Genomic DNA, 14,746 nt, shown 5'->3' on the forward strand with positions numbered 1-14,746 from the left:
GTGATATTATATACACCGTTAAATACTGATCTTTGAACATCTCGAGCGCATTGAAAACCCTTTGTAGGGAGCTTGAAGTCATTGCCCAAGATTGATTTGAATGTCAAAGGAAGTGATACGAGGTTAATGAAGCTTAGCTAGATATCAAATGCGTTGAATATCTCTTAGAACCCAAAATTTTCAAGATTTTACAGCTTAAAAAGGCCCCACATACCCGAATTTCAGTAATGAAAATGATTTGCTGCAGTGCATTATGACCATCTTTAACATTCTGTTTCAAACTCATTCATCCTTGTTGAAGACTCAAGAGGGACAAAATTCTGACTTTCTCACGCCCAACAAGTTAGCCTTTTGTGTGATTCGGAAATATAGGTTATTATAGGTTATAGGTACAACATGTTATCATTCTTTCTTTAATAATAGAATTTCAATGCTGATGTCCCTTTTGTACTCATTACTTTGCCACCAAATCTACAAACCCGTGGAAAAACCCATTCCTAATGTTATGATGGATTACCGACCTCTATTGGTGTTAGGCAAAAAGGATACGGTTTATTCTCTTGTATCTTTTGGAATTATACTTAATATATAAGATCATTATGTGAACAGGAAATGTAAATTGATGATCTTGCTCTTATTATCATTATTATTTTTTTTGGTATAATTGTTGTTAAAATTATGAGTAAGTTAGAAGCGAGGGAAATATAAAATAGAAGAAAAATTAATACGATTCAATCTAACAACTTGTTTACAGTATATAATACCTAACTTTAAGCTAAGCATAAATTAATACTAAGGTTTCAGATTATTTTATTTGCACCACAAGTATATAGATACATGGGCTTACAATGAGTTTGGAACTCTTGAACCATGATAAATCTAACAATTTTTTTTTTTTTTTTTTTTTTTTTTTTTTTTATTGAACCATGATAAATCTAACAATTTTTTTTTTTTTTTTTTTTTTTTTTTTTTTGAGAAAAGATAAATCTAACAAGTTTGACAAAAGGTTAAGACTGCGTCTTCATTTGAGAAAAACTAAAATATAACATGTGTATGGTCTACAATTTGAGAGTTTTAAAGTAAAGGAAAAATATACAGGAATTTGCAACAATAAAATCAAGGGTATTTTGAGCATTTAAACTTTTGTAACAGTTCCATAAAGCTTTTTTTTTGGTGTGTGTCTCTAATATAACAAACTAGATTGAAGTGTATGTCATTGTCATATATGATACATAGTAAACGTTTGAATAATATTCTAGATTGTCCATAAAATCTAGAGTTGGGACTATCTGACCTTTTGCCCTTTCCGGGAAAATTATATAGCATTATGTCCCCATTTGCAAACTAATTAGGGAAATACCCCTATTTTAAAACTCAATTTTTGATAAATCGAGTTAGGCCCTATAGTGGCATTTTTAAGGAGCCTATAGTGACATTTACGGACCTATAGTGACGTTTTTTAATTTGACTTCAATGAAATCGAATTATAGGCAATGAAATTGACCTATAGTGGCCTTTTTTTACCTATAACTCGATTTCATTGAAGTCGAGTTAAAAAACGTCACTATAGGTCCTTAAAACGTCATTATAGGCTCCTTAAAACGTCACTATAGGGCTTAAGAATTTTTTTTTTTTTTTTTTAACTTGATTTATCAAAAATCGAGTTTTAAAATAGGGAAATTTCTCCAATTAGTTTGGGAAGGGGGGCATAGTGCTATATAATTTGCCCAAAAAAAGCAAAAGCCCATTTGTCCTCTAGAGTTGGGATAGATATTTTACCTTTTATTTTATTCTTTTTCCTTTGACAGTATCTTACTTAAGACTCACTGGTGAGCAAGTGTATCCCAAGTCAAAGTGCAAACTCATGATATTGGTTTCCCAAATTTTTTCACAAGACCTTCACATAAGTGAAACATTACTGCTTAGTTTTTTTCCCCCCAAATAAAAAAGTTACTTCTTAATCATGTATATATTCAATCTACAAGCCTTTCAAATTGGCTTGGAATATAATTGGAGCTGATTTCTATGGGCTTATCCTATTCTTAATGTTAATGGTTCGGTGTTGTTGCATTGCTAAATATGATGATAACAACACTAAGGGTCTGTTTGGGATCTGCTTATTTTGCTGAAATTGAAAACTTTTTGCTGAAAGTAATGTAGATAAAGGTAAAAGTTAGCTGAAATAGTACTGTGAGACCCATGAATAGTACCAAAAAGTGCAGTATGGCCTATGAATAGTAGCAAAAATAAGTTAAATAGTAAAATAAGTTAACAAAAATAAGTGTTGCCAAATACACACTAATTGTGCGTTTGAATTGCGTTTCACTAGCTGCATTTGCGTTTGCGTTTTCCTTCTTTTTTTTTTTTTTTTTTTTTATGCATGCGTTTTAGAGACACTATGCACTGTTCAGTGGGTCCCGTGCACTGTTCATGAGACCCACAAGTACTTTATTCAGAAAAAAAAATATTAAAAATGGGTCCCATGGTACTATTCACACATTTAAAAATTATTTTGCTATAGTATTTTCAGTTTTTAGCAAAATAAGCGGTATCCAAACGGACCATAATACTAGAAAGTAAGCTACAACAAATGCACTGAGGAACTGATATTCCTTACTTATAGTACATCTTTTAAAAAGGTTAAATTATTTTTGGGACGCTCTAAAGAATATTATCCTGAAATGTTGAAATTGATCTAGAAATTAGTGGGTAGTTAAATATGATGGAATAAAGATTAGGGATAGGCACCCCTTGCCTCTCTTATATAGGCATTGCTTATAACTTTAGATTAGACTAGGATTCTAGGAATAATAAAAATTATAAAGGGATTCGTGTGCAAAATATTGACGGGGATGTTGGGTTAGACCTTGTGGTTAACACGTTTTGTGCCATAATGGCCAATATCATGTGATTTTCATGTCAAGGAAAATGAGAGAGGTGACCCGTGAAGTGGAGAATTATCATTTTCAATCAAGGGACCACATTGTTAATGCTTTTTAGTACAGTAAGTTCCAATTTTAGTACAGTAAGTTCCAAGCAAATTCTGTAAATTAACGTGGCATGCATAATCGTCAAGGGCCTTGTAGTTGAGTTAACACCTCCCCATGCACTAAGTGCTTGGAGGTCAAGAGAAGAAATGATTCGAATTGTGAAATTAGCAGTATATTATAATTATCTCTAAAAAAAATGTGACATGCATAACCACTTATTACTGACTTAAAAGAAGGGATATATTAGACAAGTCCAAATCATATTGTATCCAGTGACAAGCTTCGCCCTAAAAGACGAATAAAGAGAATTTAAGCCTTTTTTGAGTTCATAAGTCGTCAACAAATACATTAAACGTAGAAGTTTTGAGCCAAAACTGTTGAGACCCTTCTTTTCAGATCTTTGAGTGGTCTAGGAAGACAATTTAAGCAAATACTAGAAAATAAAAAGTTTACTCTTTTGTTTTTTCACAACTTATTGGATACTAAGTTGTTATTGGTGTAATACTAAAATCGCTTTATATGGACTTATCACCAACATCATTTTCATTAAACAAAATACTAATCACAACATGTCACTTTAATAGTTGTATAATTGTATCATTTGTCTTATTCCAATTTAAATTACCTCCAACCATTTCCATATTTTGGGCTTTCCAAAACAAAAAGGAGCTTGTTTTCTAGTTATTGTGGCCATAGATACTTGTAGCCAGGGGCAGAACAGATTCCAGTGTTGGGTGGGGCTCAAATATTGAAAATGTTGAGGACAAAAAGGTAACAAAAAAAAAAAAAAAAAAAAAAAAAAAAAAAAAAAAGTAAAGGACGAAAAAGTGTGTGGCTAATAAAACTAACAGGGTAAATTATATGATTTCCCCCTAATTTAGAGGTATTTCAAATTAAGTCCTAAACTTCAAAAAAAAAGAAAAAAAAAAATCAAAACTCTAAACTTCCTTAACTATTTCAATTCACCCACTTAAAAAGTGATTATGAACTAAAATTAACAAAAGTTCAAATAAATTGTACTTAAAAATCATGTGAATTCTAAAAGACATATCACATTAAAACCAAGCAGTATTTGGTGCCCAAAAAACAATTATTTGTTAGGGTTTCTTTTAAGTCATTTCATAAGCTTGTCTAATGCCAAAATATAAATTATGATTCACGTGGAATGATTTTTAGTGTCTAAATAAGTTCTAAAAATATTAATTGTTGTAGATACTCATTATTTCATAATTAGTAAAATCTCAATCAAGATATAAATTTTGATGATTTTACAATCTATAAGGCTCAAAGCGGTTCCACAGATAATGGATCACTCAATAAGAAAACAACCTATTGGTAATCTGAAAGAATATAATGCCCCAAATATATATTCACAATGTATATTCACAATCGGTTACTCAAATGAAATTGTGAGAGTAACCGATCTGTCTACATGCTCATTCCCAACCTATGCTTCTAACACCAACCATAACATATACAGCCACCAAATATCCCAATTCATGTAAGTTAAGAAACATACTGTCCTTCATGAATTCCTCTGCATCAATGTCTTCCTAAGATGCAGTTTCTTCCTGACTCGCCTAGGTAATTCAGCCTCTAAACCTTCATACTCTCTTCTTTGTATTGTGTCATGGTACATTGGTTTAAATCTTGTTTGGAAAGCCCTAAAGGAAAAATAAGGCAGCAGAGTGCAAATGACAGCTAAGAGGGTGACCAACCAATAGAGAACACTCGGGGCACATTCTTCCACAAAAGCCCTATATGCTGTTGTTGACATCTCTGGTGGGAGATAACCATAAATAACTAAGAATATATACCAGAAGGCAATGCTGCCCCAGATGAAGAAGTGATGGATCCAAGTGAAGTAGTTGACAGAGATTGCCATTTGGCAATTTACAGCCCACACGACACAAGAATACATTGTGACCCCGAGGACTTCATAGTCAACTACTTGTCCATCTCTCCGAAAGGCTTGTTTAATCATCGACTTGGTTGTCAAGAAGAAGATAATTATGGAGGTTAGAAATCCATTAAACATCCAAGCAAGTATACGGGGCCAGCTGAAGAGGATGTTCTCGAGTCCCTCCAAATATAAGAAGGGATACTGCAAACAAAGATATATGAGAAATAAATGGTTATATAGGCTCCTAGATAAAGCTCTCAAGGATTATTTAGGAACCAAAATGGTGAAATTCTATGAAATGAGTATTTTGTTTAAGATATACCTACTTGCTTGCATTGTTGTTTATATAGAACCACAGTTATAAGTTGCAAGACAAATATTGAAACATTATCTTCATGTCATGATATTATTTAGGCATCCTTTAAACTTAAGTGAACCCACTGTATTTGATGTTGAAGCATACTTGTAAAGATTAAGTGTGCTTAACCTATCAATTTGAGAAGCAGGAAAGAGATATACGGGAAACAGAAGTGAGGAGGAATAACTCAAAAAGAATATTGGAAATGTAGGTATAGAATCCAATTTGCAGCGCAAATGGTAGTGAAGAAACACCTGCGAGGAACTGTGTCAAAATGTGTAATGAGCACTACTCACTGTAAAATACATGAACTTAAACAGAACAACAGGAATCCCACTTCAATTGTATTCCAAAAATATAACCCGTTACAAAGCATTGCATATTTCTTGCAGGTTCCACTAGAGAAATGCAAATCAAAAGTTTTTTTTTTTTTTTTTTAACAAATATCAAGAGAAGCAGACCATCCATAACATGGAAATACTCTTCATAGAATAAAAATATTGATGTTGATAACAACTATTTTAAATAATGCATAGATAATAAGAACTGCTTTGTTTTAACTGCTTACATTTAAGTGGAATTACCCAATGCTATGCGGCAGCTGTAATATGCTGATGTGTAAACATGATTATGCAGGCCATATGTTATGCTAAAGCTACAACAGGTTTTTTCTTATCTTTATTTGTTTCTTCCTGGGTTTCCATTAGTTCTTTTACTTTGTATATAAAGCCCAGAGAAGGGCAATAATTCCATACCTTGAGGCAGAGTGTTGCAGAAACATCCTGGTCAAAAACACCAAGAGCAATTACTGGAAGTGAGGTGAAGAAGACATTGTAAAATGACATGTACCAATCATTATATGCAGGTTGACCAGAGAAAGAAGCATGTGCCTCAAACCAAAACAGAGTGAACCCAAATGCTATGTTCTTGTAGAAGAAGTAGCATATCTGCGTTAACCAAACAGAAGATGATCATGCAAGTCAACTGAAGATGTATCTTTTTGTTTAATGGTTGTTTAAATCCCGCATTTGCAACAAGACACAAATCATTCCCTTCACAAGGAAACTGAAAAGCATAAGCTATTATGCAGCTTATACCCCAATCACACCATGAAAAGGGCAAGAAAGAAAAACAAGAGAAGTTTCTTAGTTTCTCTCCCCCCCCCCCCCCCCCCACCCCAACCCTATAAAAAAAGAGTCGAAACAAAAATAATTAACATTTGAGTACACAGATAATGGAAGAGTGATTTTGCTTCCTCAACTTATTGATTATATATATATACTTTTTTTTTTTGGCCGGTGGAGGGGGGGGGGTTTGAGTTTTAAATAGATAGAAGCACTGTTTTACCATCATTGCTATTCGTCTGTAACACCAATGCCCATGTACCAGCAACAAACGTTCTAGAAAACGGAACTGAGCTATCGCAAAATCACTTGCCATCACCGCCTGCAGTGAGAAATTTTTGGAATCAGAAGTCGGGTACTCAGTTTTTTTTTTTAGCTTGAATCGGTCACCAAATAAAACGTGTGCTTTGTGTATACGTAGGTTATATAAGACATATACAATGTCTCTGGTTTTACATGAAAACACAACCTCTGGGAGGAAAATGTTTGAACCAGTTTAATTGTCAGCAAAAACAAAACAAAGAGAAGAAAAGGCAGTGTTTCTAATCAGAACTTCTTTTCATGTGCATTAATTTTTTGCAACTTTTCACAAATGCAAATCAAATATAAATCATTAGTTACAAGAAATAGGCACTAAACATGTGAAACTCCAGCATTCAGTAATTTCAACAGAGCATAAATAAGCTAAAGAGGGAAATGGGGGAAGATAAGGGATATGAGAAAAGTAATAATGTAAACTCCGAACATCTGTGAAATGAAGATGCTTATCAAGGAAAAGAAAAAGATGTACGCATCAATAAATAAAAATTAAAGATATATTTACCTGCATCCCTTCAACACCACTAATGCCAACTCCAATATCGGCCTCTTGAAGCATGCCAACATCATTTGCCCCATCACCAATAGCGAGTGTTGTCTTACGTGTTTCTCCTTTTACCAATCTTGTAACCTGCATATCTTCTATATTTCTATCAGATTATCCTTATGTCAGCCAAAACCGTAGCTAGCCATTCTTAATATGCCTAGATAATGTAAACTAGCAAAAACTAGATATTAGCATAATCATAACACTTACGAGAGCTTTCTGCTTGGGCGAAGATCGGCAACATATAACAGAAGCACAATTAATTGCAAGTTCAAAAAATGACTTTTCTATGTCCTTCTGTAGTGAAAAATCCAAGGATTTTCCATCAATTATTAGGCCAAACTTGATGCCACTTTCTTTTTCTGAGTCTATCTGAGACATCCCTTCTCTAATTTGCTTCATTATGCTTTCAAGAGAAGCCTATAACAGTCAATGATTTAGAAACTTACTGCCTAAAGAATAAAAATAAAAAAATAAAAAAATAAAAAAAAATCAATGTTGTGTACTTCAAAATCTTGCACCTTTGCAGTGGCCTCTTTATCCCCTTGTTTTTCCAAATCAGCAATGTCTCGTGAATCCAGAGTGATCACAATTTGTTTCATATCCTCTCTAAGTAAACTACAAGCATACCTGGAAAAATTTAAATAGTTAAAATATGAATCTTCAAGAAAAAAATAACATATATAATCCCTGCACCAAAATTTTCGACAATACCCAATATTAACTGCTGTCTCCATCTTATCACCAGTTAATACCCATAGCTTAATTCCAGCTTGGGCAAGCGTGTAAATACATTCTGGAACCTGAATACCAGAGAGCATAATTAAAGCGAAACTAATCATATAACATAACACAATCAATTTTTCCAAAAATAGAATGAAAGGATCTTGTTTTGTCTTAATGATTATTAACTTCCATTTGATATACACATACAGTGAGAGTGTGAGACAGCAGAGAAGGCTTAAACTTATAGTGAGTGCATAATCTAAAAATTAAATAATGGAACTTCAATTTTTCAATACAGACCTCCTTTTGCAGTTTGTCTTCAACGGCTGTAGCACCAAGAAGGGTCAAATTCCTTTCTATCACGTCAGCAACTTTCTCCACCAATTCATCGCGCTCTGCAGTGACAGATGTTTTGGCCTTTGAAAACTCCTCTTCCCAGGATTTATATTCTTCTTCATCAAGCTCACGGTATGCAATTACCATGATCCGTAGACCTGCTTCAGCATATTTTTTGATGTGATCCTTGGTCTGGGACTCAAAACTCCGTCCGTCTTTTGAAAGCCTTCCGAACATTACACTATAATATATGAAAGTAAATTAAAATCAATGGACTCAACATGCAACTTCATATATGTAACAATAAATCATGTATGCATAGGTTTCTAACCTGTCAGCCCCCTTCGAAAGGAGCAACAACTTCTTTTCTTTATTCCTTATAATCACTGACATTCTTTTGCGAGAAGTATTAAACTCTAAGACTTGCAGACGCTCGTAGTCTCTGGGGGAAAAAAACCCATGTTATATGATGTGTAACAAAAAATACATAAAAAGGAAACTAAAAGAAGTCCTCCCCCACCCCCCCAAAAAAAAGATCAATAAAAATAAATATACAATAACAAGCCCTGTCCAAAAGTAGTATTTTGGGCGTTTGTCTTGAGATTGACCTAGATGTAGCTGCCATGGATTTGACAGCCACAACAACGAACCTGTTTTTTAAGCAAAATTTTTTTAATGAAAAACAATAAGATAATGGCTTTAAAATCAAGAAATTTTCATATGGTAAAATGGTGTTTACTCAATAATACATTTACACTCATCCCATGACGCATGTTTTCCCTTAGTCTCTCTCTATGAGGGGTCAATAAAGTTTTCAGAACTTCTCTACACATCTCTCACATATTACACTTTTCTATTATTTTCTTCATTCCCTCACCCCATGGTCTTTTTACGCAGAAAGGCCTCATAAGAGTATAAGTTTTCTCCCTCAATCTATCATCTTGATGTCTCCCTAATGATTGCAAGAGCTTTAAGAAACATTTTTCCTAACAGATCACCGAGCAGAAAATAACTTGTTACATGTTCTAAAAGATTTTTTTTTTTTTTATATAGATAAAACGATTTCAGACTTCGTCACCTGTATAACGAAAAGATTTCAGACCTTAAGAAAAACTACCAGGTGGGTTTTGTGCTTATAGACAACATGAAATTAATTTTACTGTTTATTTGCATCAGATTGCAGTTTTCAAAAGCAGAGAAAGTTGGAAATTGTATTAATCTAAATGTGCAACCAGACTGACTGACTGACTTTCTTTCTTTTTTTTATTGAGGGGGAAAGTAAGTACGGAGTACTTTATTTAGGTAAACCGGCTAAATCAGCCTGAATAACATGTAAAAATTATGGTGAAATATCTTTCATCTACACTGAAAAATTTTGAAATGTCAATTGCATATCTTGTCAGACTATAAGCGACACAGTTACCTCAAAATAAAAGCTGGAAATTTCTACATCAAAATAAAAAACACGGTATCTTAAATATGACAAAATAGAGCAATTAATTATGACCGTAATAGTTGTATAGGCAGCTGGCTGCATGGGAAGTGGAAACCATACTTAAATGAACCTACAATATGTTAAATAAATTGTTGTATGAGAGCTTACCTATTCTCCATTTTTCTATTCTCAATTAACTCGCACAATGAGATGCTTGTTTGTGTCACTCTTTTAAATTTAAAGCCAATCTCCTTTGCAGCTATGAGAAAAGCTGCTTCATCTGGTGACTCAGCTTCATACATAATTTCTCCTGACTGTTTATTTTCTTCAGGAATCGCCGTGTGACATATTGCCAAGACCCTGAAGAACTTCTGTATTATATCCCAGTGGGGTTCATTAAGCCACTGACCATTCATGATTCGTTCATCTCTAAAGTTGAAACCCCTAACTGACTTTTCAGCCTCATGCCCTTGAACATCATAACCAGTTTCAGGCAGTGGATCCCCCCTCCTCCTTGCCAGTGACCTCTCCACTTCTGTCATACCACGGCCATAAGCAGTGCCTGCTATTGAACATTTAACAAACTCCATGGAATTACATGTCAAAGTACCTGTTTTGTCAGACAGTATAATATCTACCTGACCAAGTTCCTCATTTAAATTAGATGTGCGTGCACGTGCTGGCTTGCCTGTTTCCTTATCATACATATCCAGATCTTGGTTAATAAAAATACTCTGTAAAACCTTTACAATCTCAATGGATATATATAAAGATATTGGAATTAGGTATCCATACAACATAAGGGCCGTCAGGAAATGAAAAAATGCAGAAAGTGATGGTCGTTTAGGGTCATAAAAGACAGTTGTATCATCTGGACGAAGATACCACCTTCTAAGCTTTCCACCACTGAAATCTTTTTTGGTTTCAATTCCAAAAAACAAAGATCCAACAAAAGCAATCAATACCAGAGTACTGAAAAGTAAGTAGATTATCTTATCCATTTTTTTCTCAATTTTACTTCTCTTGGAAGGAGGATGTGTAGCATTCTGCATCACTTTTGTGTCATGTCCCGTAAAAATAGCAATACCAAAGACATATTCAGTATTTTTAAGCTTAGAACCTCTTAGTAGTAGATGTTGTATGGAAAGTGGGTATTTTTTGCCACCATAAGACAAAGTTCCAATGAATGAATATAACTTTTCATTGGGGTCCTCACACTCGATCACTGCCCTAAATTCTTTAAAGAACTTTTCATCATGAAGATGGGACGTCACGTCCAAGGCATGCTTCAATTTCAAATTGGTCTCTCCATCAAGGTTCATGGTCTCAACATAACAAATCCCATCCTCATAGCTAGTTGAAAGCAGGACTAAATCAGCAGGGAAGTATTCATCCTTACACACCTTTACAATATCACCAACTCGAACTTTCTTCCAATTGGTCTCACAGAATGTATTATTACGATCATACACTTTGACCTTTCGATTATTTGCCTCTATATCCTGAAACCATTTTCAACATTCAGGAAGTAGCAACATAATTAGAAAAAGAAAAACAAAGAATAAAGGGATGGCGTAAGTCTGCGAGAAAGAATTCCAGCAGATTGAACATTATGAAAAAAAAATTAAAAGATAAGGAGGATGCATCTTGATAAACAGGTAAGATTAGAATTGGAAGACACATCTAAAATGAATCATTACACAGACAGATAAATATGCCCTCAAAGTGATCCATATAGAAATATCATGCTCATATAGAGAACCTGAGGCTAAAGTGGCACCTATATCTTAAATTTAATGACTTGTTAGGATGTGCAACACTTTCTGTCCTACATTTTTTTTGGAGAGTCCACCGTAGGAGTTAATGTAGAAAATAATTGATGGATGAAAGCAGTGCTGATGAAAAAATGCAATTAGAATGAACATTATGAAAGCAACTATTGAATACTTTTTTTTAATTGGTAAGGTACACAGACACACCTAAGAGGTCTTGGTCTCATGATCTCACACTCCATATTATTATTGAAAGAGGAAGTTCCATTTGAGCTTGAGCTCATTGGCAAAAGGTAACTATTGAATACCAGAATGGTTGAAGTGAGTCTGGTTGCTAAGAGTTATGTGTGTTTTCATGAGATTCAAATTAGAGTTATGAACTTCTGAAATTTATTTTTTAGACATTCTAGGCCTTCAAAACGGTGGTATAAGAGATTGACAATATGGATGATCTTATGAAATATGTGAGAATATGTATTCTCTTCAACCCGTCCCCTAGAATTTTTTTAATTTTTGATGAGTACAGTTTAATTATGATTTATGACATCCAATTGGTATAGTAATGTGGTTCATTCCAATCATGCAGCATCCATTTTGGTCTTAAAACAACTCTTATTTTTAAGAAGTGGTTTGATATCATGGTGTGGTTCATTACAATATTTATGACTATTACCCAACATTATTTCAGAACATTTATGGTACCACAAGTGCCAGAAATAACATACCACAGCTTAATTGATAATACTTGATAAAGGAAATGTATGCTGACTATCTTGTTTATTATGAATCTCGCAATCAAGGACCCCAATGCCTTTGCACTCCTAGTCTTAATGGAAACTAGAAGAAGCCAATGCTAATTGCCCGTTTCCTTAACAAAATTTATGACCACAATCCCAGTCACCCAGTTCCTCAATCCACTTCTAATGATATCAGTATTTCTATTTTTTTAAAAAAATTGTTTGAACCAATGCAGAGTCTTTTTACTATAGATGTAACACAAAACTTGACAAAAATATATTTCAGTGTGGAATAATTTGCAATAACAAGTGTATCGACATACAGAATGAAAAGTCCAAGGGTATCTACAAGATTCAAAATCCAAAATAGCACAACAAATAAAGTTGATTTCAAATATTACCTGCTTTCTTCTTCTCCAATCTTCCACGCCTTCCTTTGCCATAGTAGCTCCAATCACCACTATCAATGGTGCAAGAATACTAAGAGACGAATAAGGCGCCAATGGGCTAAATGAAACACAAGCCACAACAAGGAAGTATATATTTGCAACCCTCCTAAACTGCTCAAATAAAGACTTGGGAATAAAATTTGCCGCGGAATACTTAGTAGTTGAGACATAATTTCCCCTGTAGTTCAATTTAACTGCCTCCTCCAAATGGTCGGGATCATTACAATACACTACCCTTGAGTACCCTTTCTGCCCAATTTGGGCATGGTTAGGTTCATACCTTGGGCGAAAACATACAAATGAATAGAGTTTCCTAAAATTTATGTATATCCTTTGCCTCATCCCTTCTGGCATTTTCACACTTTAACAACAAATGGGTCTCTTTATTTTTCCAAGAAAACCAAACTACCCCTCACAATATCACCATCCACATTGTCATCTCTCTTATCCCTTTCCAGAGCAATCACCATTCACCAAGCAACCAAACAAGTCACAAGTCACAGCTTCTTCTCTAAAATTAATTTCTCATTGCTTTGCAGTATATAAATATTCACATACTCCCAATGCATATGTTTTTAAATCAAATTCTAAAAAAAAATTAAAAACCCAGAAATAGTAATTTACACCAATTCCACTGAGATAAAATTGGTGCAGTCAATCAAAAATAAAAATTACAACTTGATAATTTCAAGAGCATTTACCACTTGGTTTGTCATCTATAACCAAACATAGAAAGAAAGTATGTTCACAAGGTAAAACACCATGCTCCATTCAATATCTCACCTACAGAACAGAATTGTTGTACTCCAAACTTTGCAAGTAATATGGGTAATATTCTTTGGCAAACATTAGAGTTCAGTATCTCTTAGAATTCCTTACTTTCATATGAAGTTCCAGAGAGATCTCTTTCTTGTGGGGTTTAGCTAGATTGTTGGAGAGAGAGAGAAAAAAGTGAGGTTTGTATGAGATATATACTAGAGTAGTAGTAGTAGTAGTAGTTAGCTTCTTTTGCCGCTTCTGTAAGCAAAGCAAAAAAGAACGAGAAAAACAAACCAAGAGAGAGAGGATAAAGTAGGAGCGAAGCAGGAGCGAAGCAGGAGATTGTTGCTCCTGTCCTTACAAAACAAGTACAAGGTGTTTCGCTCATGAAATCTAGCTGAAGTTCACGTTAGACCGTAAGACTGTAGTGAGACATTTCATGATTCTGTGCTTCCACATTGCTCATAGTGTTGGGACTTTTAGACGTCTCTCTCTCTCTCTCTCTCTCTCTCTCTCTTAACACCCGAGTAACACGCCAAAAAAGATGGATAGTAAATGAGAGAAAAAAAAATTATATTTATATATATATATATGTCTATGTGTGTGTACATATGTTTAATTGATAAATATTGATATATAAAAAATAGGATTTGAAGATAAAATCAAATTTAATCTGCATTTATTTTTTTAGTTTTTGTTTTGTGTTGGGTTATTTTGTCCTTGAGCGTTCGACTACAAGTCATGTTTTGGTAATTAGCTGAACTGAATATTGTGTACAAATTTTGGGTACAAGGCTCCTATTTTATATTACTATTTATAAGTTTATTGTATTTTTTGATACTATTTATGAGTCCTACTGTATTATTTCAACTAACTTTTACCTTTATTTATAGTATTTTTACCTTTATCTATAATATTTTTAGCAAAAAAAATTTTAATTTCAACAAAATAAACGGATCCAAACAAACCCTTTATCCTTTAAATACAATACAATTCATGTTTTGGTAATTAGCTTAAATGAATATTGTGTACAAATTTTGGGTACAAGGCTCTTATACTAGAGTACTGGATAGTAGATACATTGTCCTTTGACTATGGTAATTGTATCTTGTATCTTATACATATTAGTGTATAAACATGTGCACACGTACAAATATTTTTAAAAATAATCGCAATTATATATTCATATACACGGGTATTTGAGTATTTGGATACCAATTGGCACTTCCTACGACAGTGGGTAGAGCGTGGACCCTATAGTCACAGAGTCGCACGTAAGTGGTTGTCACTTG

At 33.8% G+C, this 14,746-nt stretch overlaps 1 protein-coding gene across 1 annotated transcript; it reads right to left on the reverse strand.

The window, feature by feature from the left end:
* Positions 1-4,331: 4,331 nt before the first annotated feature.
* On the reverse strand, positions 4,332-13,615 carry LOC112040614 (probable phospholipid-transporting ATPase 8). Its single transcript, XM_065779082.1, has 11 exons — positions 12,648-13,615; positions 9,906-11,239; positions 8,634-8,744; positions 8,267-8,543; positions 7,955-8,043; positions 7,762-7,870; positions 7,451-7,660; positions 7,199-7,324; positions 6,599-6,697; positions 6,007-6,198; positions 4,332-5,094 (listed from the first exon to the last, which is right to left on the reverse strand). Exons 1-11 carry the CDS (start codon positions 13,047-13,049, stop codon positions 4,516-4,518), a joined length of 3,528 nt encoding a protein of 1,175 aa, XP_065635154.1. The 5' UTR covers positions 13,050-13,615; the 3' UTR covers positions 4,332-4,515.
* Between the last annotated feature and the right edge of the window lie 1,131 nt (positions 13,616-14,746).

Source organism: Quercus suber, unplaced genomic scaffold, assembly GCF_002906115.3.
Source record: "Quercus suber isolate HL8 unplaced genomic scaffold, Cork oak 2.0 scaffold_198, whole genome shotgun sequence".
Classification (NCBI taxonomy): Eukaryota; Viridiplantae; Streptophyta; class Magnoliopsida; order Fagales; family Fagaceae; genus Quercus; species Quercus suber.